This window comes from Salvelinus fontinalis, chromosome 41, assembly GCF_029448725.1.
Source record: "Salvelinus fontinalis isolate EN_2023a chromosome 41, ASM2944872v1, whole genome shotgun sequence".
Taxonomy (NCBI): domain Eukaryota; kingdom Metazoa; phylum Chordata; class Actinopteri; order Salmoniformes; family Salmonidae; genus Salvelinus; species Salvelinus fontinalis.
This window is the reverse complement of record NC_074705.1, coordinates 1,844,484-1,867,818: the sequence shown is the minus strand read 5'-3', so window position 1 is coordinate 1,867,818 and position 23,335 is coordinate 1,844,484. Positions and strand designations below refer to the sequence as shown.

Below are 23,335 nucleotides of genomic sequence, written 5' to 3'. Positions count from 1 at the left end.
AGTCTGACTGACATCTATAGGAGGGAGAGGAGTCTGACTGACATCTATAGGAGGGAGAGGAGGCAGACTGACATCTATAGGAGGGAGAGAAGGCAGACTGACATCTATAGGAGGGAGAGGAGGCAGACTGACATCTATAGGAGGGAGAGGAACAGTCTGACATCTATAGGAGGGAGAGGAACAGTCTGACATCTATAGGAGGGAGAGGAACAGTCTGACATCTATAGGAGGGAGAGGAGGCAGTCTGACATCTATAGGAGGGAGAGGAGGCTGACTGACATCTATAGGAGGGAGAGGAGTCTGACTGACATCTATAGGAGGGAGAGGAGGCAGACTGACATCTATAGGAGGGAGAGAAGGCAGACTGACATCTATAGGAGGGAGAGGAGGCAGACTGACATCTATAGGAGGGAGAGGAGGCTGACTGACATCTATAGGAGGGAGAGGAGGCTGACTGACATCTATAGGAGGGAGAGGAGGCTGACTGACATCTATAGGAGGGAGAGGAGGCTGACTGACATCTATAGGAGGGAGAGGAGGCTGACTGACATCTATAGGAGGGAGATGAGGCTGACTGACATATATAGGAGGGAGAGGAGGCTGACTGACATATATAGGAGGGAGAGGAGGCTGGCTGCTACAGAATGAGAAGAGATTGCATATGAATGGTACAGAATATAGAACATTGTACAGTAGAATATAGGAACCATATGCAGGATGTATATCCTATTAATAGGAGGGAGAGGAAGGGGAGTGGGGAAGAGAGGAAGGAGTGTAGCTAAGTCTCTTTGAATTGGCTAATCAGACAGTGGAAAGGGAACATTGGAGTTGCGCAATCAGCAGGAGCAGCCTACTTGAAAGCCAGGCATGGAAAATGACAGAGGGAGATGATGCCATGTTTTAATTAAATCTACTGGACACTTATGGAGGTGAGTGAGAGAGAATTAGAGAGAGAGAGGGACCCACCAGAGAGAGAGGAAAGGAAGGAATGAGGGAGGGAGAGAGAGACAGAGAGACAGAGAATGAGGGAGAGAGAGGGAGGGAGAGAGGGAGGGAGAGAGAGAATTAGAGAGAAGGTGGAGGGGAGAGAGAGAGAATTAGAGAGACAAGGTGGAGGGTCTAAAGAATTCTATAGAGAAATTAGAGAGAATGTGGAGGGTAGAGAGAGAAAGAAAAGGAGAGAATTAGGGAGGTAAGGTGGAGGGGAGAGATAATTGTATAGAGAGAGAAATAGAGAGAAGGTGGAGGGGAGAGAAAGAATTGAAGAGATAAGGGACAGACCAACAGAGTAAGACTTTAGGTGTGAAGCTGCTAATGATCACAACGGAAGGAACCACAACACCCACTGACTGGTGATAGAAGAGAGGGGAGGATGTTTGATACGGGTATTAACCCTCCACCAGGCAGGATGTTTGATACGGGGTATTAACCCTCCACCAGGCAGGATGTTTGATACGGGGTATTAACCCTCCACCAGGCAGGATGTTTGATGCGGGGTATTAACCCTCCACCAGACAGGATGTTTGATACGGGGTATTAACCCTCCACCAGGCAGGATGTTTGATACGGGGTATTAACCCTCCACCAGGCAGGATGTTTGATACGGGGTATTAACCCTCCACCAGACAGGATGTTTGATACGGGGTATTAACCCTCCACCAGGCAGGATGTTTGATACGGGGTATTAACCCTCCACCAGGCAGGATGTTTGATACGGGGTATTAACCCTCCACCAGGCAGGATGTTTGATACGGGGCATTAACCCTCCACCAGGCAGGATGTTTGATACGGGGTATTAACCCTCCACCAGGCAGGATGTTTGATACGGGGTATTAACCCTCCACCAGGCAGGATGTTTGATACGGGGTATTAACCCTCCACCAGGCAGGATGTTTGATACGGGGTATTAACCCTCCACCAGGCAGGATGTTTGATACGGGGTATTAACCCTCCACCAGGCAGGATGTTTGATACGGGGTATTAACCCTCCACCAGGCAGGATGTTTGATACGGGGTATTAACCCTCCACCAGGCAGGATGTTTGATACGGGGTATTAACCCTCCACCAGGCAGGATGTTTGATACGGGGTATTAACCCTCCACCAGGCAGGATGTTTGATACGGGGTATTAACCCTCCACCAGGCAGGATGTTTGATACGGGGTATTAACCCTCCACCAGGCAGGATGTTTGATACGGGTATTAACCCTCCACCAGGCAGGATGTTTGATACGGGGTATTAACCCTCCACCAGGCATGATGTTTGATACGGGGTATTAACCCTCCACCGGGCAGGATGTTTGATACGGGGTATTAACCCTCCACCAGGCAGGATGTTTGATACGGGGTATTAACCCTCCACCAGGCAGGATGTTTGATACGGGGTATTAACCCTCCACCAGGCAGGATGTTTGATACGGGGTATTAACCCTCCACCAGGCAGGATGTTTGATACGGGGTATTAACCCTCCACCAGGCAGGATGTTTGATACGGGGTATTAACCCTCCACCAGGCATGATGTTTGATACGGGGTATTAACCCTCCACCGGGCAGGATGTTTGATACGGGGTATTAACCCTCCACCAGGCAGGATGTTTGATACGGGGTATCAACCCTCCACCAGGCATGATGTTTGATACGGGGTATTAACCCTCCACCAGGCATGATGTTTGATACGGGGTATTAACCCTCCACCAGGCAGGATGTTTGATACGGGGTATCAACCCTCCACCAGGCAGGATGTTTGATACGGGGTATTAACCCTCCACCAGGCAGGATGTTTGATACGGGGTATTAACCCTCCACCAGGCAGGATGTTTGATACGGGGTATTAACCCTCCACCAGGCAGGATGTTTGATACGGGGTATCAACCCTCCACCAGGCAGGATGTTTGATACGGGGTATTAACCCTCCACCAGGCAGGATGTTTGATACGGGGTATCAACCCTCCACCAGGCATGATGTTTGATACGGGGTATTAACCCTCCACCAGGCAGGATGTTTGATACGGGGGTATTAACCCTCCACCAGGCAGGATGTTTGATACGGGGGTATTAACCCTCCACCAGGCAGGATGTTTGATACGGGGTATTAACCCTCCACCAGGCAGGATGTTTGATACGGGGTATCAACCCTCCACCAGGCATGATGTTTGATACGGGGTATTAACCCTCCACCGGGCAGGATGTTTGATACGGGGTATTAACCCTCCACCAGGCAGGATGTTTGATACGGGGGTATTAACCCTCCACCAGGCATGATGTTTGATACGGGGTATTAACCCTCCACCAGGCATGATGTTTGATACGGGGTATTAACCCTCCACCAGGCAGGATGTTTGATACGGGGTATTAACCCTCCACCAGGCAGGATGTTTGATACGGGGTATTAACCCTCCACCAGGCAGGATGTTTGATACGGGGTATTAACCCTCCACCAGGCAGGATGTTTGATACGGGGTATTAACCCTCCACCAGGCAGGATGTTTGATACGGGGTATTAACCCTCCACCAGGCAGGATGTTTGATACGGGGTATTAACCCTCCACCAGGCAGGATGTTTGATACGGGGTATTAACCCTCCACCAGACAGGATGTTTGATACGGGGTATTAACCCTCCACCAGGCAGGATGTTTGATACGGGGTATTAACCCTCCACCAGGCAGGATGTTTGATACGGGGTATTAACCCTCCACCGGGCAGGATGTTTGATACGGGGTATTAACCCTCCACCAGGCAGGATGTTTGATACGGGGGTATTAACCCTCCACCAGGCAGAATGTTTGATACGGGGGTATTAACCCTCCACCAGGCAGGATGTTTGATACGGGGTATTAACCCTCCACCAGGCCGTTCGTTCCTCCTACTCTAATTTTTGAGACCAGAGCGAGAGGAGTCCCTTCCCCTGCCTACTTTCATCCAGCACATTCTATCTATCTATCTCTCTCTCCCTCCCTCCCTCCCCCTCCCTCTCTCCCACTCTCCTCTGTATTGATGGGATATATTCTAACAGTTTGACAGTCTTCATCATGTCATGATCTCTAAGGGAAGCTACATGGTACTCAGCCACCCATCTGTGTGTGTCTTCTCCTATCATTCACTTGTTCAGACCTCAGACAGATGTAGTGGAGTCTCCACACGGTAATGCTGTTAACACGTGTGTGTGTGTGTGTGTGTGTGTGTGTGTGTGTGTGTGTGTGTGTGTGTGTGTGTGTGTGTGTGTGTGTGTGTGTGTGTGTGTGTGTGTGTGTGTGTGTGCAACCATCAAATCTATCAGAAGGGCTCTTCTAACTCTGAAAGGATTAGGGTCAAAGATGGGAACATGTCGCCATGGTAACACAACATCTCCACGACGACAGAGTACCAACGCTACTGGTTGTTGCCATTGTCCCAAGAGAATAATATTTTTCCATTTCTTCATTGATGTGAATATAATTGAATTGAAAACTACTGAATTGAACCCAACCCTGGACGACATGGGCGAGGTTAGGACCCTACTGGCAACAGTCTCATTGGCTGCTTACATAGAGAATTCATTCTCCACACAATGGCATTAATCCTTTCAACTTCAAAAGGTCACTCACTCTGTTATTGTTGGTTCAGCTCTCAACACAGGTTATATCAGGATGGGGTACATGAGCACAGAGGCTGAGGTACATGAAGAGGCTGAGGTACATCAGGATGGGGTTTATGAGCACAGAGGCTGAGGTACATGAATTCATGAAGAATGAATGAGAGTGTGTGTGTGTGTGTGTTTATGTGTGTGTTTTTACGCCCCGGTAAACCAAAATGAATTAATAAGGGGACGGAATAGAGGAGGCTCTCTCTCTCTCTCTGTTCCTTTTATACTAATGTGGGAGGATAAGACACACATAGCTTTTAACACCATGGAGGGAAAATAGGGAGAGGGAGGGAGGAGAGGAGAGGAGGGATCAGGATAGGGAGGGAGGAGAGGAGGGATCAGGATAGGGAGGGAGGAGAGGAGGAATAAGGAGAGGGAGGGAGGAATCAGGAGAGGGAGGGAGGAATCAGGAGCGGGAGGGAGGAGAGGAGGGATCAGGAGAGGGAGGGAGGAGAGGAGGGATCAGGAGAGGGAGGGATCAGGAGAGGGAGGGAGGAGAGGAGGGATCAGGAGAGGGAGGAAGGAGAGGAGGGATCAGGAGAGGGAGGGAGGAGAGGAGGGATCAGGATAGGGAGGGAGGAGAGGAGGGATAAGGAGAGGGAGGGAGGAGAGGAGGGATCAGGAGAGGGAGGGAGGAGAGGAGGGATCAGGAGAGGGAGGGAGGAGAGGAGGGATCAGGAGAGGGAGGGAGGAGAGGAGGGATCAGGATAGGGAGGGAGGAGAGGAGGGATCAGGAGAGGGAGGGAGGAGAGGAGGGATCAGGAGAGGGAGGGAGGAGAGGAGGGATCAGGAGAGGGAGGGATCAGGAGAGGGAGGGAGGAGAGGAGGGATCAGGAGAGGGAGGGAGGAGAGGAGGGATCAGGAGAGGGAGGGAAGAGAGGGAGGAGAGGAGTGGGGGGGAAAGGAGAGGAAGGGAGGAGAGGGAGAGAAGGGAGGAGAGGAATGGAGGGATAAGGAAATAGAGGGAGGAGAGGAAGGGATAAGGAGAGGGAGGAGAGGAAGGGATAAGGAGAGGAAGGGAGGAGAGAAGGGAGGAGGATATTTCTCCTGAACAGAACAGAAGGATGGTAGAGGAAGAGAGGTAGTAGATCAGTTCTCTCCAAAAGTACTGTCCTCTCTGTCAGTGAGGAGGAAACAAGTGATCACAGAGTTAAATGGTCTCCCTCGCTCTCTGCCTGTCTCTCTGCCTGCCTGCCTGTCTGTCTCTCTCTGCCTGTCTGCCTGTGTCTCTCTCTGCCTGTCTGCCTGTCTCTCTCTGCCTGTCTGCCTGTGTCTCTCTCTGCCTGTCTGTCTGTCTCTCTGCCTGTCTGCCTGTGTCTCTCTCTGCCTGTCTGTCTGTCTCTCTGCCTGTCTGCCTGTGTCTCTCTCTGCCTGTCTGTCTGTCTCTCTGCCTGTCTGTCTGTCTCTCTGCCTGTCTGTCTGTCTCTCTGCCTGTCTGTCTGTCTCTCTGCCTGTCTGTCTGTCTCTCTGCCTGTCTGTCTGTCTCTCTGCCTGTCTGTCTGTCTCTCTGCCTGTCTGTCTCTCTCTGCCTGTCTGTCTCTCTCTGCCTGTCTGTCTCTCTCTGCCTGTCTGTCTCTCTCTGCCTGTCTGTCTGTCTCTCTGCCTGTCTCTCTCTGCCTGTCTGTCTCTCTGCCTGTCTCTCTCCCTGCCTGTCTCTCTGCCTGCCTGCCTGTCTCTCTGCCTGCCTGCCTGTCTCTCTGCCTGCCTGTCTCTCTCCATCATTATTCAAAGTCCAGTCAGCTATAGGAAGTATTGATGCTAGCTAATCCTTTAGTCTATCCACTTACTGACAGTGACGCCTTCCATGTTTGAATGCAGAGAGAAAAATAAAATGAGAGGCGAGAGAGGAGACAGAGAAAGCCAGAAAGGAGTAGCAGACCTACCCTGGAAGGTCCTCTGTAGAGACATCGTAGCTGGTCCCAGGACTGACTCTGCTGGGGGTCCAATGTGGTCTCAGCAAACACCTACAACACATCAGCATGGATCAGCCACAACACATCAGCATGGATCAGCCACAGCAGATCAGCATGGATCAGCCACAACACATCGGCATGGATCAGCCACAGAACATCGGCATGGATCAGCCACAGCACATCAGCATGGATCAGCCACAAGACATCAGCATGGATCAGCCACAAGACATCAGCATGGATCAGCCACAACACATCACATCAGCATGGATCAGCCACAACACATCACATCAGCATGGATCAGCCACAACACATCAGCATGGATCAGCCACAACACATCAGCATGGATCAGCCACAACACATCAGCATGGATCAGCCACAACACATCAGCATGGATCAGCCACAACACATCAGCATGGATCAGCCACAGCACATCAGCATGGATCAGCCACAGCACATCAGCATGGATCAGCCACAGCACATCAGCATGGATCAGCCACAGCACATCAGCATGGATCAGCCACAGCACATCAGCATGGATCAGCCACAACACATCACATCAGCATGGATCAGCCACAGCACATCAGCATGGATCAGCCACAGCACATCAGCATGGATCAGCCACAACACATCAGCATGGATCAGCCACAACACGTCAGCATGGATCAGCCACAAAACATCAGCATGGATCAGCCACAACACATCACATCAGCATGGATCAGCCACAGCACATCAGCATGGATCAGCCACAACACATCACATCAGCATGGATCAGCCACAGCACATCAGCATGGATCAGCCACAGCACATCAACATGGATCAGCCACAGCACATCAGCATGGATCAGCCACAACACATCAGCATGGATCAGCCACAACACATCAGCATGGATCAGCCACAACACATCAGCATGGATCAGCCACAACACATCAGCATGGATCAGCCACAACACAACACATCAGCATGGATCAGCCACAGCACATCAGCATGGATCAGCCACAACGCATCAGCATGGATCAGCCACAACACAGCACCGCAACATGGATCAGCCACAACACATCAGCATGGATCAGCCACAGCACATCAGCATGGATCAGCCACAACACAGCAACATGGATCAGCCACAACACAGCACCGCAACATGGATCAGCCACAACACATCAGCATGGATCAGCCACAGCACATCAGCATGGATCAGCCACAACACATCAGCATGGATCAGCCACAACACATCACCATGGATCAGCCACAGCACATCAGTATGGATCAGCCACAACACGTCAGCATGGGTCAGCCACAACACAGCAACATGGATCAGCCACAACACAGCAACATGGATCAGCCATAAACACAACATGGATCAGCCACAACACAGCAACATGGATCAGCCACAACACAGCAACATGGATCAGCCACAACACAGCAACATGGATCAGCCACAACACAGCAACATGGATCAGCCACAACACAGCAACATGGATCAGCCACAACACAGCAACATGGATCAGCCACAACACAGCAACATGGATTAGCCACAACACAACACAACAACATGGATCAGCCACAACACAACACAACAACATGGATCAGCCACAACACAGCAACATGGATCAGCCACAACACAACACAGCAACATGGATCAGCCACAACACAGCAACATGGATCAGCCACAACACAGCAACATGGATCAGCCAAAACACAACAACATGGATCAGCCACAACACAGCAACATGGATCAGCCACAACACAACAACATGGACCAGCCACAACACAGCAACATGGATCAGCCACAACACAGCGACATGGATCAGCCACAGACGTTGGTTGATTGGTTATATGGTTGATTTAGGGGTTGTGAAATGTATAAGAACCGGGTAGAGTTCAGCTCAGAGAACAACACATGAATTATCCCCCACAGAATGAAATAAAACACTCATCTATTAAACGTCTTATATGGGATCTCTGGTATCTCTCTAGGACACTATCCCCGTCTCTCGTCTCTAGGACACTATCCCCGTCTCTCGTCTCTAGGACACTATCCCCGTCTCTCGTCTCTAGGACACTATCCCCGTCTCTAGGACACTATCCCCGTCTCTAGGACACTATCCCCGTCTCTAGGACACTATCCCCGTCTCTAGGACACTATCCCCGTCTCTAGGACACTATCCCCGTCTCTAGGACACTATCCCCGTCTCTAGGACACTATCCCCGTCTCTAGGACACTATCCCCGTCTCTAGGACACTATCCCCGTCTCTAGGACACTATCCCCGTCTCTAGGACACTATCCCCGTCTCTCGTCTCTAGGACACTATCCCCGTCTCTCGTCTCTAGGACACTATCCCCGTCTCTCGCCTCTAGGACACTATCCCCGTCTCTCGCCTCTAGGACACTATCCCCGTCTCTCGTCTCTAGGACACTATCCCCGTCTCTCGTCTCTAGGACACTATCCCCGTCTCTAGGACACTATCCCCGTCTCTAGGACACTATCCCCGTCTCTCGTCTCTAGGACACTATCCCCGTCTCTCGTCTCTAGGACACTATCCCCGTCTCTCGTCTCTAGGACACTATCCCCGTCTCTCGTCTCTAGGACACTATCCCCGTCTCTCGTCTCTAGGACACTATCCCCGTCTCTCGTCTCTAGGACACTATCCCCGTCTCTCGTCTCTAGGACACTATCCCCGTCTCTCGTCTCTAGGACACTATCCCCGTCTCTCGTCTCCAGGACACTATCCCCGTCTCTCGTCTCCAGGACACTATCCCCGTCCCTCGTCTCCAGGACACTATCCCCGTCCCTCGTCTCCAGGACACTATCCCCGTCCCTCATCTCCAGGACACTATCCCCGTCCCTCATCTCCAGGACACTATCCCCGTCCCTCATCTCCAGGACACTATCCCCGTCCCTCATCTCCAGGACACTATCCCCGTCCCTCATCTCCAGGACACTATCCCCGTCCCTCATCTCCGGGACACTATTCCCGTCCCTCATCAATGGGACACTATCCCGTCTCTCATCAATATGACACTATCCAGTCTCTCATCAATAGAACACTATCCAGTCTCTCACCAATAGGACACTATCCAGTCTCTCACCAATAGGACACTATCCAGTCTCTCACCAATAGGACACTATCCAGTCTCTCACCAATAGGACACTATCCAGTCTCTCACCAATAGGACACTATCCAGTCTCTCACCAATAGGACACTATCCAGTCTCTCACCAATAGGACACTATCCAGTCTCTCATCAATAGGACACTATCCAGTACCTCATCAATAGGACACTATCCAGTTTCTCATCAATAGGACACTATCCACATCTCTCATCAATAGGACACTATCCACATCTCTCATCAATAGGACACTATCCACATCTCTCATCAATAGGACACTATCCACATCTCTCATCAATAGGACACTATCCACATCTCTCATCAATAGGACACTATCCACATCTCTCATCAATAGGACACTATCCACATCTCTCATCAATAGGACACTATCCACATCTCTCATCAATAGGACACTATCCACATCTCTCATCTCTAGGACACTATCCACATCTCTCATCTCTAGGACACTATCCAGTCTCTCACCAATAGGACACTATCCAGTCTCTCATCAATAGGACACTATCCAGTACCTCATCAATAGGACACTATCCAGTTTCTCATCAATAGGACACTATCCACATCTCTCATCAATAGGACACTATCCACATCTCTCATCAATAGGACACTATCCACATCTCTCATCAATAGGACACTATCCACATCTCTCATCAATAGGACACTATCCACATCTCTCATCAATAGGACACTATCCACATCTCTCATCAATAGGACACTATCCACATCTCTCATCAATAGGACACTATCCACATCTCTCATCAATAGGACACTATCCACATCTCTCATCTCTAGGACACTATCCCGTCTCTCGTCTCTAGGACACTATCCCCATCCCTCATCTCTAGGACACTATCCACGTCTCTAGGACACTATCCACGTCTCTAGGACACTATCCACGTCTCTAGGACACTATCCACGTCTCTAGGACACTATCCACGTCTCTAGGACACTATCCACGTCTCTAGGACACTATCCACGTCCCTCATCTCTAGGACACTATTATCCACGTCCCTCATCTCTAGGGCACTATTATCCACGTCCCTCATATCTAGGGCACTATAATCCACGCCCTCATATCTAGGGCACTATAATCCACGTCCCTCATCTCTAGGGCACTATTATCCCCGTCTCTCATCTCTAGGACACTATTATCCACGTACCTCATCTCTAGGGCACTATTATCCACGTCTCTCATCAATAGGACACTATTATTCACGTCTCTCATCTCTAGGACACTATTATCCACGTCTCTCATCTCTAGGACACTATTATCCACGTCTCTCATCAATAGGACACTATTATCCACGTCTCTCATCTCTAGCACACTATTATCCACGTCTCTCATCTCTAGGACACTATTATCCATGTCCCTCATCTCTAGGACACTATCCACGTCCCTCATCTCTAGGACACTATTATCCACGTCCCTCATCTCTAGGGCACTATTATCCACGTCCCTCATCTCTAGGGCACTATTATCCACGTCCCTCATCTCTAGGACACTATTATCCACGTACCTCATCTCTAGGGCACTATCCCAGGCACTCGTCTCTAAGACACTATTATCCACGTCTCTCATCTATAGGACACCATCCACGTCCCTCATCTCTAGGACACTATCCACATCTCTAGGACACTATCCCAGTCTCTAGGACACTATTATCCACGTCTCTAGGACACTATTATCCACGTCTCTCATCTCTAGGACACTATTATCCATGTCCCTCATCTCTAGGACACTATTATTCACGTCTCTCATCTCTAGGACACTATTATTCACGTCTCTCATCTCTAGGACACTATTATCCACGTCTCTCATCTCTAGGACACTATTATCCACGTCTCTCATCAATAGGACACTATTATCCACGTCTCTCATCTCTAGCACACTATTATCCACGTCTCTCATCTCTAGGACACTATTATCCATGTCCCTCATCTCTAGGACACTATCCACGTCCCTCATCTCTAGGACACTATTATCCACGTCTCTCATCAATAGGACACTATTATCCATGTCCCTCATCTCTAGGACACTATCCACGTCTCTCATCTCTTGGACACTATCCACATCTATAGGACACTATCCCCGTCTCTCATCTCTAGGACACTATTATCCACGTCTCTCATCTCTAGGACACTACCCACGTCTCTCATCTCTAGGACACTATCCCCGTCTTTCATCTCTAGGACACTATTATCAACGTCACTCATCTCCAGGACACTATCCACATCTCCAGGACACTATCCACATCTCCAAGACACTATCCACATCTCCAAGACACTATCCACATCTCCAAGACACTATCCACATCTCCAGGACACTATCCACATCTCCAGGACACTACCCACATCTCCAGGACACTACCCACATCTCCAGGACACTATCCACATCTCCAGGACACTATCCACGTCTCCAGGACACTACCCACATCTATAGGACACTATCCACGTCTCTCATCTCTAGGACACTATCCACGTCTCTCATCTCTAGGACACTATCCCCATCTTTCATCTCTAGGACACTATTATCAACGTCCCTCATCTCCAGGACACTACCCACATCTCCAGGACACTATCCACGTCTCCAGGACACTATCCACATCTCCAGGACACTATCCACATCTCCAGGACACCATCCACATCTCCGGGACACCATCCACATCTCCGGGACACCATCCACATCTCCGGGACACTACCCACATCTCCAGGACACTATCCACATCTCCAGGACACTATCCACGTCTCCAGGACACTACCCACATCTATAGGACACTATCCACGTCTCTCATCTCTAGGACACTATCCACGTCTCTCATCTCTAGGACACTATCCCCATCTTTCATCTCTAGGACACTATTATCAACGCCCCTCATCTCCAGGACACTACCCACATCTCCAGGACACTATCCACGTCTCCAGGACACTATCCACATCTCCGGGACACTATCCACATCTCCGGGACACTATCCACATCTCCGGGACACTATCCACATCTCCGGGACACCATCCACATCTCCGGGACACCATCCACATCTCCGGGACACCAGCCACATCTCCGGGACACCAGCCACATCTCCGGGACACCAGCCACATCTCCGGGACACCAGCCACATCTCCGGGACACCAGCCACATCTCCGGGACACCAGCCACATCTCCGGGACACCAGCCACATCTCCGGGACACTAGCCACATCTCCGGGACGCTAGCCACATCTCCGGGACACTAGCCACATCTCCGGGACACTAGCCACATCTCCGGGACACTAGCCACATCTCCGGGACACTAGCCACATCTCCGGGACACTAGCCACATCTCCGGGACACTAGCCACATCTCCGGGACACTAGCCACATCTCCGGGACACTAGCCACATCTCCGGGACACTAGCCACATCTCCGGGACACTAGCCACATCTCCGGGACACTAGCCACATCTCCGGGACACTAGCCACATCTCCGGGACACTAGCCACATCTCCGGGACACTAGCCACATCTCCGGGACACTAGCCACATCTCCGGGACACTAGCCACATCTCCGGGACACTAGCCACATCTCCGGGACACTAGCCACATCTCCGGGACACTAGCCACATCTCCGGGACACTAGCCACATCTCCGGGACACTAGCCACATCTCCGGGACACTAGCCACATCTCCGGGACACTAGCCACATCTCCGGGACACTAGCCACATCTCCAGGACACTATCCACATCTCCAGGACACCATCCACATCTCCAGGACACCATCCACATCTCCAGGACACCATCCACATCTCCAGGACACCATCCACATCTCCAGGACACCATCCACATCTCCAGGACACCATCCACATCTCCAGGACACTATCCACATCTCTAGGACACTATCCACGTCTCCAGGACACTATCCACATCTCCAGGACACTATCCACATCTCCAGGACACTATCCACATCTCCAGGACACTATCCACGTCTCCAGGACACTATCCACGTCTCCAGGACACTATCCACGTCTCCAGGACACTATCCACGTCTCCAGGACACTATCCACGTCTCCAGGACACTATCCACATCTCCAGGACACCATCCACATCTCCAGGACACTATCCACATCTCCAGGACACTATCCACATCTCCAGGACACTATCCACATCTCCAGGACACTATCCACATCTCCCGGACACTATCCACATCTCCGGGACACTATCCACATCTCCAGGACACTATCCACATCTCCAGGACACTATCCACGTCTCCAGGACACAATCCACGTCTCTAGGACACTATCCACATCTCTCGGACACTATAGAAGCTCCAAAGACTTCCACTGTTGACAGGCTTCAATTAACCAAAAAATAACATAATAAAACAATAATTGTTTTCACGGCCCTCTGGTGATTTGGATCTTTATAATAACTGTAAAATGCCAGCGCCTGAGGAAAAACCCATCAAACGTGACCTGCATGAAGATTGGCTGAAAGGCAACGAGGAACAAGAGAAAGATAATTTGGTTTGAAAAGTCAGAGTTATTTAAGATAAATGCAGGGTAGAAGTGACATTTACAACATTGACTGGAGGCTAAACAGATGTGTGAGAGTGTTGTCTGATTGGTGAGATGACATTTTCAAACGCTGACAGAGAGAGATAGAGAGATGTGAGGGATTCTGGGACGGTGAACAGCAAAGCACTGATAGTGTGATGGATCAGAAAGTGTTAATTTCCCTTGACTTAGTCTCCATGTTGGTGTGTTACAGCCTGAATTCTAAATGGATTACATTGATTTGTTTTCTCTCACCCATCTACACACAATACACCATCAATTTATTTTAATTTTTAAAATACAGAAAATTCATTTATATAAGTATTCACACCTGGGTCAATACTTTGTAAAAGCACCTTTGGTGGCGATTGAGTCTGGATCAGCTTTGAGTCGTCTTGGGGATGTCTGGATCAGCTTTGAGTCGTTTTGGGGAAGTCTGGATCAGCTTTGAGTCGTTTTGGGGAAGTCTGGATCAGCTTTGAGTCGTTTTGGGGAAGTCTGGATCAGCTTTGAGTCGTTTTGGGGAAGTCTGGATCAGTTTTGGGGAAGTCTGGATCAGCTTTGAGTCGTCTTAGGGATGTCTGGATCAGCTTTGAGTCGTTTTGGGGAAGTCTGGATCAGCTTTGAGTCGTTTTGGGGAAGTCTGGATCAGTTTTGGGGAAGTCTGGATCAGCTTTGAGTCGTCTTGGGGAAGTCTGAATCAGCTTTGAGTCATTTTGGGGATGTCTGAATCAGCTTTGAGTCGTCTTGGGGATGTCTGGATCAGCTTTGAGTCGTTTTGGGGATGTCTGGATCAGCTTTGAGTCGTTTTGGGGAAGTCTGGATCAGCTTTGAGTCGTTTTGGGGAAGTCTGGATCAGTTTTGGGGAAGTCTGGATCAGCTTTGAGTCGTCTTGGGGAAGTCTGAATCAGCTTTGAGTCATTTTGGGGATGTCTGAATCAGCTTTGAGTCGTCTTGGGGATGTCTGGATCAGCTTTGAGTCGTTTTGGGGATGTCTGGATCAGCTTTGAGTCGTTTTGGGGAAGTCTGGATCAGCTTTGAGTCGTTTTGGGGAAGTCTGGATCAGCTTTGAGTCGTTTTGGGGCAGTCTGGATCAGCTTTGAGTCGTTTTGGGGATGTCTGGATCAGCTTTACACATCTGAATTTGGGGATTGTCTCAAGCTCTGTTAAATTAGATGGAAAGCGGCGGTGAACAGCTATCTTCAAGTCTTTCCACAAGTTTTCAATGGGATTCAAGTCTGGGCTTCTGCTGGGCCACTCAAGGACTTTCACATTCTAGTTCTGAAGCCATTCCAGCGTTGCTATGGCTGTATGCTTGGGGTCATTGTCCTGTTGGAACGTAAATCTTCGCCCCAATCGAAGGTTGTTTGCACTGTGAAGCAGGTTCTCGTCATGGATTTGCCTGTATTTGGCTCCATTCATTGTTCCCTCTATCCCTACCAGTTTCCCAGTCCCTGCCGCTGAAAAGCATCCCCATAGTATGATGCTGCCACCACCATGCTTCATGGTAGGGATGATGTGAGACGAGTGATGAGCTGTGCCTGGTTTTCTCCAGACATAGCGCTTTGCATTCAGACCAAAGAGTTCAATTTCAGTCTGATCAGACCACAGAACATTTTGCCTCATGCTCTGTCTTTCACAGTCCTTTTTGCAAACACTAGGTGTGCTATCATGTGCCTTTTTCTCAGGAGTGGCTTCCGTCTGGCCACTCTCCCATAAAGCCCAGATTGGAGAAGTTCTGTAGAGACTGTTGTCCTTCTGGCAGGTTCTCCCAACTCAGCCAAGGAACACTGTAGTAATGTCAGAGTGGTCATTGGGTTTTTGGTCAACTCCGCGATCAAGGTCCTTCTTGTCCGGTTGCTCAGTTTGGTCGGACGGCCAGCTATAGGCAGACTCTTGCTTCCATTCAGCCACAAGAGCATTATTGAAGACGGGCACTGATGTTGGAGCGATAAGACCTGGTGCGCAGCTCAGCGTTCCAATTCATCCTAAAGGTGTTTGATGGGGTTGAGGTCAGGGCTCTGTGCAGGCCAGTCAAGTTCTTCCACACCGATCGCGACGAACCATTTCTATATGGACCTTGCTTTGTGCACAGGGCCACAGAAATCCATTTCATGAAGCTCCCGACGAACAGTTCTTGTGCTGACGTTGCTTCCAGAGGCAGTTTGGAACTCGGTAGTGAGTGTTGCAACCGAGGACAGACAATTTTTATGCGCTACGCGCTTCAGCTTGTGCTCCTAGACATTTCCACTTCATAATAACAGAACTTACAGTTGACCGGGACAGCTCTAGGTGGGGAGAAATTTGACAAACTGACTCGTTGGAAAGGTGGCATCCTATGACAGTGCAATGTTGAAAGTCACTGAGCTCTTCAGTAAGGCCATTCTACTGCCAATGTGCCCCTATGGAGATTGCATGGCTGTGTGCTCAATTGTATATCTGTCAGCAACGGGTGTGACTGAAATAGCCAAATCCACTCATTTGAAGGGGTGTCCACATACTGCTGTCTATATAGTCGATCTGATTCATCACAGTTCTATCTGTGAGATCTAGGGACAGTTCCTCCAGTTCCTCTGACTTCATGGTATAGTTCCTGCACTGTCAACTGTGGGACCTTATATATAGACAGGTGTGTATCTTTCTAAATCATGTCCAAACAATTGAATTGGTCCCAGGTGGACTCCAATCAAGGCTGATCAAAGGAAATTGGATCCACCTGAGCTCAATGTGGAGTGTCAAAACAAAGGGTTTGAATAATTATGTAAATTAGATATTTATGTATTGCATTTTCAACAAATTCAGGATGTAACGCGACATAATGTGGAATAAGGGGTGTGAATACTTTCTGCTGGCGCTGGATTTCTCTGTGGGTGTGTGTGTGTTAATATTCTATTTTCAATGTTCATGTTTGTATGTCATAGTTACAGCGAATGAGTGTGTGTATGCTGTGTGTATGCTGTGTGTATGGTGTGTGCATGGTGTGTGCATGGTGTGTGCATGCTGTGTGTATGCATGCTGTGTGTATACATGGTGTGTGTATGCATGATGTGTGTATGCTGTGTGTGTATGCTGTGTGCATGGTGTATGCATGCTGTGTGTATGCATGGTGTGTGCATGGTGTGTGTATGCTGTGTGCATGCTGTGTGCATGGTGTGTGCATGCGGTGTGCATGCTGTGTGTATTGTGTGTGCATGGTGTGTGTATGCTGTGTGCATGCTGTGTGTGTGCATGGTGTGTGCATGCGGTGTGCATGCTGTGTGTATTGTGTGTGTATGGTGTGTGCATGCTGTGTGTGTGCATGGTGTGTGTATGCTGTGCGCATGGTGTGCGCATGCTGTGTGTATGCATGGTGTGTGTATGCTGTGTATGTATGCTGTGTGTATGGTGTGTGCATGCTGTGTGCGTGCTGTGTGTGTGCTGTGTGTGTGCTGTGTGTGTGCTGTGTGTATGCTGTGTGTGTGCTGTGTGTATGGTGTGTGTGTGCTGTGTGTGTGCTGTGTGTGTGCTGTGTGTATGGTGTGTGTGTGCTGTGTGTGTGCTGTGTGTGTGCTGTGTGTATGCTGTGTGTATGCTGTGTGTGTGTATGCTGTGTGTGTATGCTGTGTGTGTGTATGCTGTGTGTCTGTATGCTGTGTGTCTGTATGCTGTGTGTGTGTATGCTGTGTGTGTGTATGCTGTGTGTGTGTATGCTGTGTGTGTGTATGCTGTGTGTGTGTGTATGGTGGGTGTATGCTGTGTGTATGGTGGGTGTATGGTGGGTGTATGCCGTGTGTGTGTATGGTGTGTGTGTATGGTGTGTGTGTATGCCGTGTGTATGGTGTGTGTATGGTGTGTGTGTATGGTGTGTGTATGGTGTGTGTGTATGGTGTGTGTATGGTGTGTGTGTATGGTGTGTGTATGGTGTGTGTATGCCGTGTGTATGGTGTGTGCGTATGGTGTGTGTATGGTGTATGCTGTGTGTATGGTGTGTGTATGGTGTGTGTATGCTGTGTGCATGGTGTGTGTATGCTGTGTGTATGGTGTGTGTATGCTGTGTGCATGGTGTGTGTATGGTGTGTGTATGGTGTGTGTATGCTGTGTGCATGGTGTGTGTATGCTGTGTGTATGGTGTGTGTGTATGGGTCTTGCTGTGGTGGTAACCTGATTAAAATGAATCATGGTGGATTAACAGGTTATGACCGAGAGGCTGCTGGACGTCAACGTCATAATTACCACCCGGCACCACAGATAGTCTGCGTCCCAAATAGATGCTCCCGATTACCTATAGAGTGCAGTATGTTTGTAGTGCACTACGTGGGGAACATGGTTGATTTGGGACACAGACAGAGTCAATAACATCCAGTTATCTAGTGTCACATAACAGTCATCTTCACAAGGCCACAACAGTCTGGACAACAGAGAGAAAATAACTAACAGATAAACAGTGAGAGAATTCAATTGAGAGAGTAAGAGAGACGAGTGACTAAGAAAGAGAGAGAGAGAGAGTAAGAGAGAGAGAGAGAGAGAGAGTAAGAGAGACGAGGCGACTAAGAAAGCGAGAGAGAGAGAGAGTAAGAGAGAGAGAGCGAGAGCGAGAGAGAGAGAGTAAGAGAGACGAGTGACTAAGAAAGCGAGAGAGAGAGAGTAAGAGAGAGAGAGCGAGAGAGAGCGAGAGAGAGAGAGTAAGAGAAACGAGTGACTAAGAGAGAGAGAGAGAGAGTAAGAGAGACGAGCGACTAAGAGAGAGAGAGAGAGAGTAAGAGAGACGAGCGACTAAGAGAGAGAGAGAGTAAGAGAGACGAGCGACTAAGAATGAGAGAGAGAAAGAGAGAGAGTAAGAGAGACGAGCGACTAAGAAAGAGAGAGAAAGAGAGAGAGAGAGTAAGAGAGACGAGCGACTAAGAAAGAGAGAGAGAGAGAGAGTAATAGACGAGCGACTAAGAAAGAGAGAGAGAGAGAGAGAGAGTAATAGACGAGCAACTAAGAAAGAGAGAGAGAGAGAGAGAGTAATAGACGAGCGACTAAGAAAGAGAGAGAGAGAGAGAGAGAGAGAGAGAGAGAGAGAGAGAGTAAGAGACGAGCGACTAAGAAAGAGAGAGAGAGAGAGAGAGAGAGAGAGAGTAAGAGAGACGAGCGACTAAGAAAGAGAGAGAGAGCGATGAGAGAAAGTGAGAGAGAAAGCATAGGGGAGAGAGAGAAGTGATTGTGTGTTTCCAGAACCTTCATTAAACTCAGCCACTCAGAGAGAGCGAGAGCGAGAGAGAGAGAGAGAGAGAGAGCGAGAGTTTCCAGAACCTTCATTAAACTCAGCCACTCAGAGAGAGTGAGAGCGAGAGCGAGAGAGAGAGAGAGCGAGAGAGCGAGAGAGCGAGAGAGCGAGAGAGCGAGAGAGCGAGAGAGCGAGAGAGCGAGAGAGCGAGAGAGAGAGAGAGAGAGAGAGAGAGAGAGAGAGCGAGAGTTTCCAGAACCTTCATTAAACTCAGCCATTCAGAGAGAGAGAGAGAGAGAGAGAGAGAGAGAGAGAGAGAGAGAGAGAGAGAGCGAGAGTTTCCAGAACCTTCATTAAACTCAGCCGCTCAGTGTTTGGATATTTATTTACTAGACAACTAATTTGAATAAACCAATTACACGCCAGTCAGATGGCAGAATGGTCTGCTACAGTCAGACACACAGCTAGCTGGAGAAAACACCACCACTAATCACTGTTCTGTATTTTCTCCTGGAGGGAAGGGCTGTTGATATAGACTAAGTAGGTGAAAGACAGAAATAGAGTGTGAGAGAGAGAGAGAGAGAGTGTGTGAGAGAGAGTGAGTGTGAGAGAGAGTGAGTGTGAGTGAGAGTGTTAGTGAGAGTGAGAGAGAGAGAGAGGAGACAGAGAAAAAGGAGAGAGAGAGAAAAAGGAGAGAGAGAAAAAAAAGGAGAGAGAGAGAAGGACAGAGATTTTTGTATTGTTTATTTCACTTTTGTTTATTATCTACTTCACTTGCTAAAGGCAATGTAAACATGTTTCCCATGCCAATAAAACCCTTAAATTCAGAGAGAGAGAGTGTAAGACAGACAGGTGGGCTGTCTGGATGCTACCTATGAGAGGCTACCCCCCAACATGACTCACCTTTCTCCCTTCTTCCCCTGCTTCCCTGGACATCACTTTGGTCTGAAACAACAAGAGAGGTGACCATCAGAAAACAGAATGAAGTGACAGACAGATGGAGGAAGAGAGAGCTGTGTGTGTTGCTTCTCTAAAGGTTACTCTCCCCTTCCCCTCCCCCACTCAACTCACTCTCCCCCTACTCGACTCGCTCCCCGCCCCTCCCCCCACTCGACTCGCTCCCCGCCCCTCCCCCCACTCGACTCGCTCCCCGCCCCTCCCCCCACTCGACTCGCTCCCCGCCCCTCCCCCCACTCGACTCGCTCCCCGCCCCTCCCCCCACTCGACTCGCTCCCCGCCCCTCCCCCCACTCGACTACCTCCCCGCCCCTCCCCCCACTCGACTACCTCCCCGCCCCTCCCCCCACTCGACTACCTCCCCGCCCCTCCCCCCACTCGACTACCTCCCCGCCCCTCCCCCCACTCGACTACCTCCCCGCCCCTCCCCCCACTCGACTACCTCCCCGCCCCTCCCCCCACTCGACTACCTCCCCGCCCCTCCCCCCACTCGACGACCTCCCCGCCCCTCCCCCCACTCGACTACCTCCCCGCCCCTCCCCCCACTCGACTACCTCCCCGCCCCTCCCCCCACTCGACTCGACTACCTCCCCGCCCCTCCCCCCACTCGACTCGACTCGCTCCCCGCCCCTCCCCCCACTCGACTCGACTCGCTCCCCGCCCCTCCCCCCACTCGACTCGACTCGCTCCCCGCCCCTCCCCCCACTCGACTCGCTCCCCGCCCCTCCCCCCACTCGACTCGCTCCCCGCCCCTCCCCCCACTCGACTCGCTCCCCGCCCCTCCCCCCACTCGACTCGCTCCCCGCCCCCCCCCCCCACTCGACGACCTCCCCGCCCCTCCCCCCACTCGACGACCTCCCCGCCCCTCCCCCCACTCGACGACCTCCCCGCCCCTCCCCCCACTCGACGACCTCCCCGCCCCTCCCCCCACTCGACGACCTCCCCGCCCCTCCCCCCACTCGACTACCTCCCCGCCCCTCCCCCCACTCGACTACCTCCCCGCCCCTCCCCCCACTCGACTACCTCCCCGCCCCTCCCCCCACTCGACTACCTCCCTGCCCCTCCCCCCACTCGACTCGCTCCCCCCACTCTGCCCCTCGCACTCATTCTCCCCCTCCCCCACTTGACTCGCACCCCCTCCCCCACTCTCTCTCCGCCCGTCCCCCACCCTACTCTCTCCGCCCGTCCCAAAAGATTAAAGACATTACAAATGTCATATTATGTATATATACAGTGTTGTAACGACGTGCAAATAGCTAAAGTACAAAAGGGAAAATAAATAATCATAAATATGGGTTGTATTTACAATGGTGTTTGTTCTTCACTGGTTGACCTTTTCTTGTGGCAACAGGTCCCACATATTGCTGCTGTGATGTCACACTGTGGTATTTCTCCCAGTAGACATGGGAGTTTATCAAAATTGGGTTTGTTTTTGAATTCTTTGTGGATCTGTGTAATCTGAGGGAAATATGTGTCTCTAATATGGTCATACATTGGGCAGGAGGTTAGGAAGTGCAGCTCAGTTTCCACCTCATTTTGTGGGCAGTGAGCACATAACCTGTCTTCTCTTCCCCCTCTCACGAGCAACTACTATAAAATAACACACAACCAACCAACCAAATTAACAGGTCAGAGGTCATACTCTGTGTGATGTCACTGACTGACCTGTGCGAGGGAGGTGCTCCGCCCCCTCCCGGTCTCCGTGGTGACCCCGGCCCTCCCTCTCTGTGAGGAGAGACACTTGTAGCAGCTCCAGACCTGCAGCAGCCTGGGCTCCGCGTGGCCACTCCCCTTCCGCTGCAGACACTGGCAGTGGTACAGGTGGCCGCAGCTACAACACACACACACACACACACACACACACACACACACACACACACACACACACACACACACACACACACACACACACACACACGTGTTAACAGCATTACCGTGTGGAGACTCCACTACAGCACCAGCACGGGAAATGTTCAGTGAGGTGACAGGTTCAGAACATTGTACTGTAAACAGATCTGACACCATTCATTCTCCATCAGAACATTGTACTGTAAACAGATCGGACACCATTCATCCTCCATCAGAACATTGTACTGTAAACAGATCTGACACCATTCATTCTCTATCAGAACATTGTACTGTAAACAGATCTGACACCATTCATTCTCTATCAGAACATTGTACTGTAAACAGATCGGACACCATTCATCCTCCATCAGAACACTGTACTGTAAACAGATCTGACACCATTCATTCTCTATCAGAACATTGTACTGTAAACAGATCTGACACCATTCATTCTCTATCAGAACATTGTACTGTAAACAGATCTGACACCATTCATTCTCTATCAGAACACTGTACTGTAAACAGATCTGACACCATTAATCCTCTATCAGAACATTGTACTGTAAACAGATCAGACACCATTCATTCTCTATCAGAACACTGTACTGTAAACAGATCTGACACCGTTCGTCTATCAGAACATTGTACTGTAACCAGATCTGACACCGTTCATTCTCTATCAGAACATTGTACTGTAACCAGATCTGACACCGTTCATCCTCTATCAGAACATTGTACTGTAACCAGATCTGACACCGTTCATTCTCTATCAGAACATTGTACTGTAAACAGATCTGACACCATTCATCCTCCATCAGAACACTGTACTGTAACCAGATCTGACACCGTTCATTCTCTATCAGAACATTGTACTGTAAACAGATCAGACACCGTTCATCCTCTATCAGAACATGCCAGTCAGAAGCGGTTGTAGAGAACCCATGTTGATGTGAATGTTGTGGTGACGACCTGAATATGATGATTTCATCTGGGCTGTCCTGACGTCTCTTGTACTGCTGCAGACAGATGTTACAGTGGTCCTGCCGGGGGTGGAGCCCCCTGCTGACCGCCGCTCGCAGGTGAGACAGGGACCAGTGGAGGTCATGGTTCAACAGACTGGTGGTCGTCTCCAGTAACGTCTGGGGGGGAAGGGGGGGG

The 23,335-nt window shown here is 50.2% G+C and overlaps 1 protein-coding gene across 2 annotated transcripts in view; it reads right to left on the bottom strand.

The window, feature by feature from the left end:
- The window catches only part of LOC129840287 (vacuolar protein sorting-associated protein 8 homolog), a 27,242-nt gene extending 3,907 nt beyond the window's left edge, over positions 1 to 23,335 (bottom strand). Inside the window, exons 1-4 of one of the 2 annotated variants that reach the window (XR_008757188.1) lie at positions 23,147 to 23,335; positions 21,995 to 22,160; positions 20,277 to 20,318; positions 6,506 to 6,586 (exon numbers count right to left, since the gene is read on the bottom strand). Coding sequence is in view for 1 of the 2 variants with exons in the window: in XM_055908053.1 (XP_055764028.1) it covers positions 6,506 to 6,586; positions 20,277 to 20,318; positions 21,995 to 22,354 (483 nt within the window). In the remaining variant the exon portion in view is untranslated. Of the gene's footprint in view, positions 1 to 6,505; positions 6,587 to 20,276; positions 20,319 to 21,994 lie in introns of both variants that reach the window. The other variant, XM_055908053.1, reaches the window with a different exon arrangement.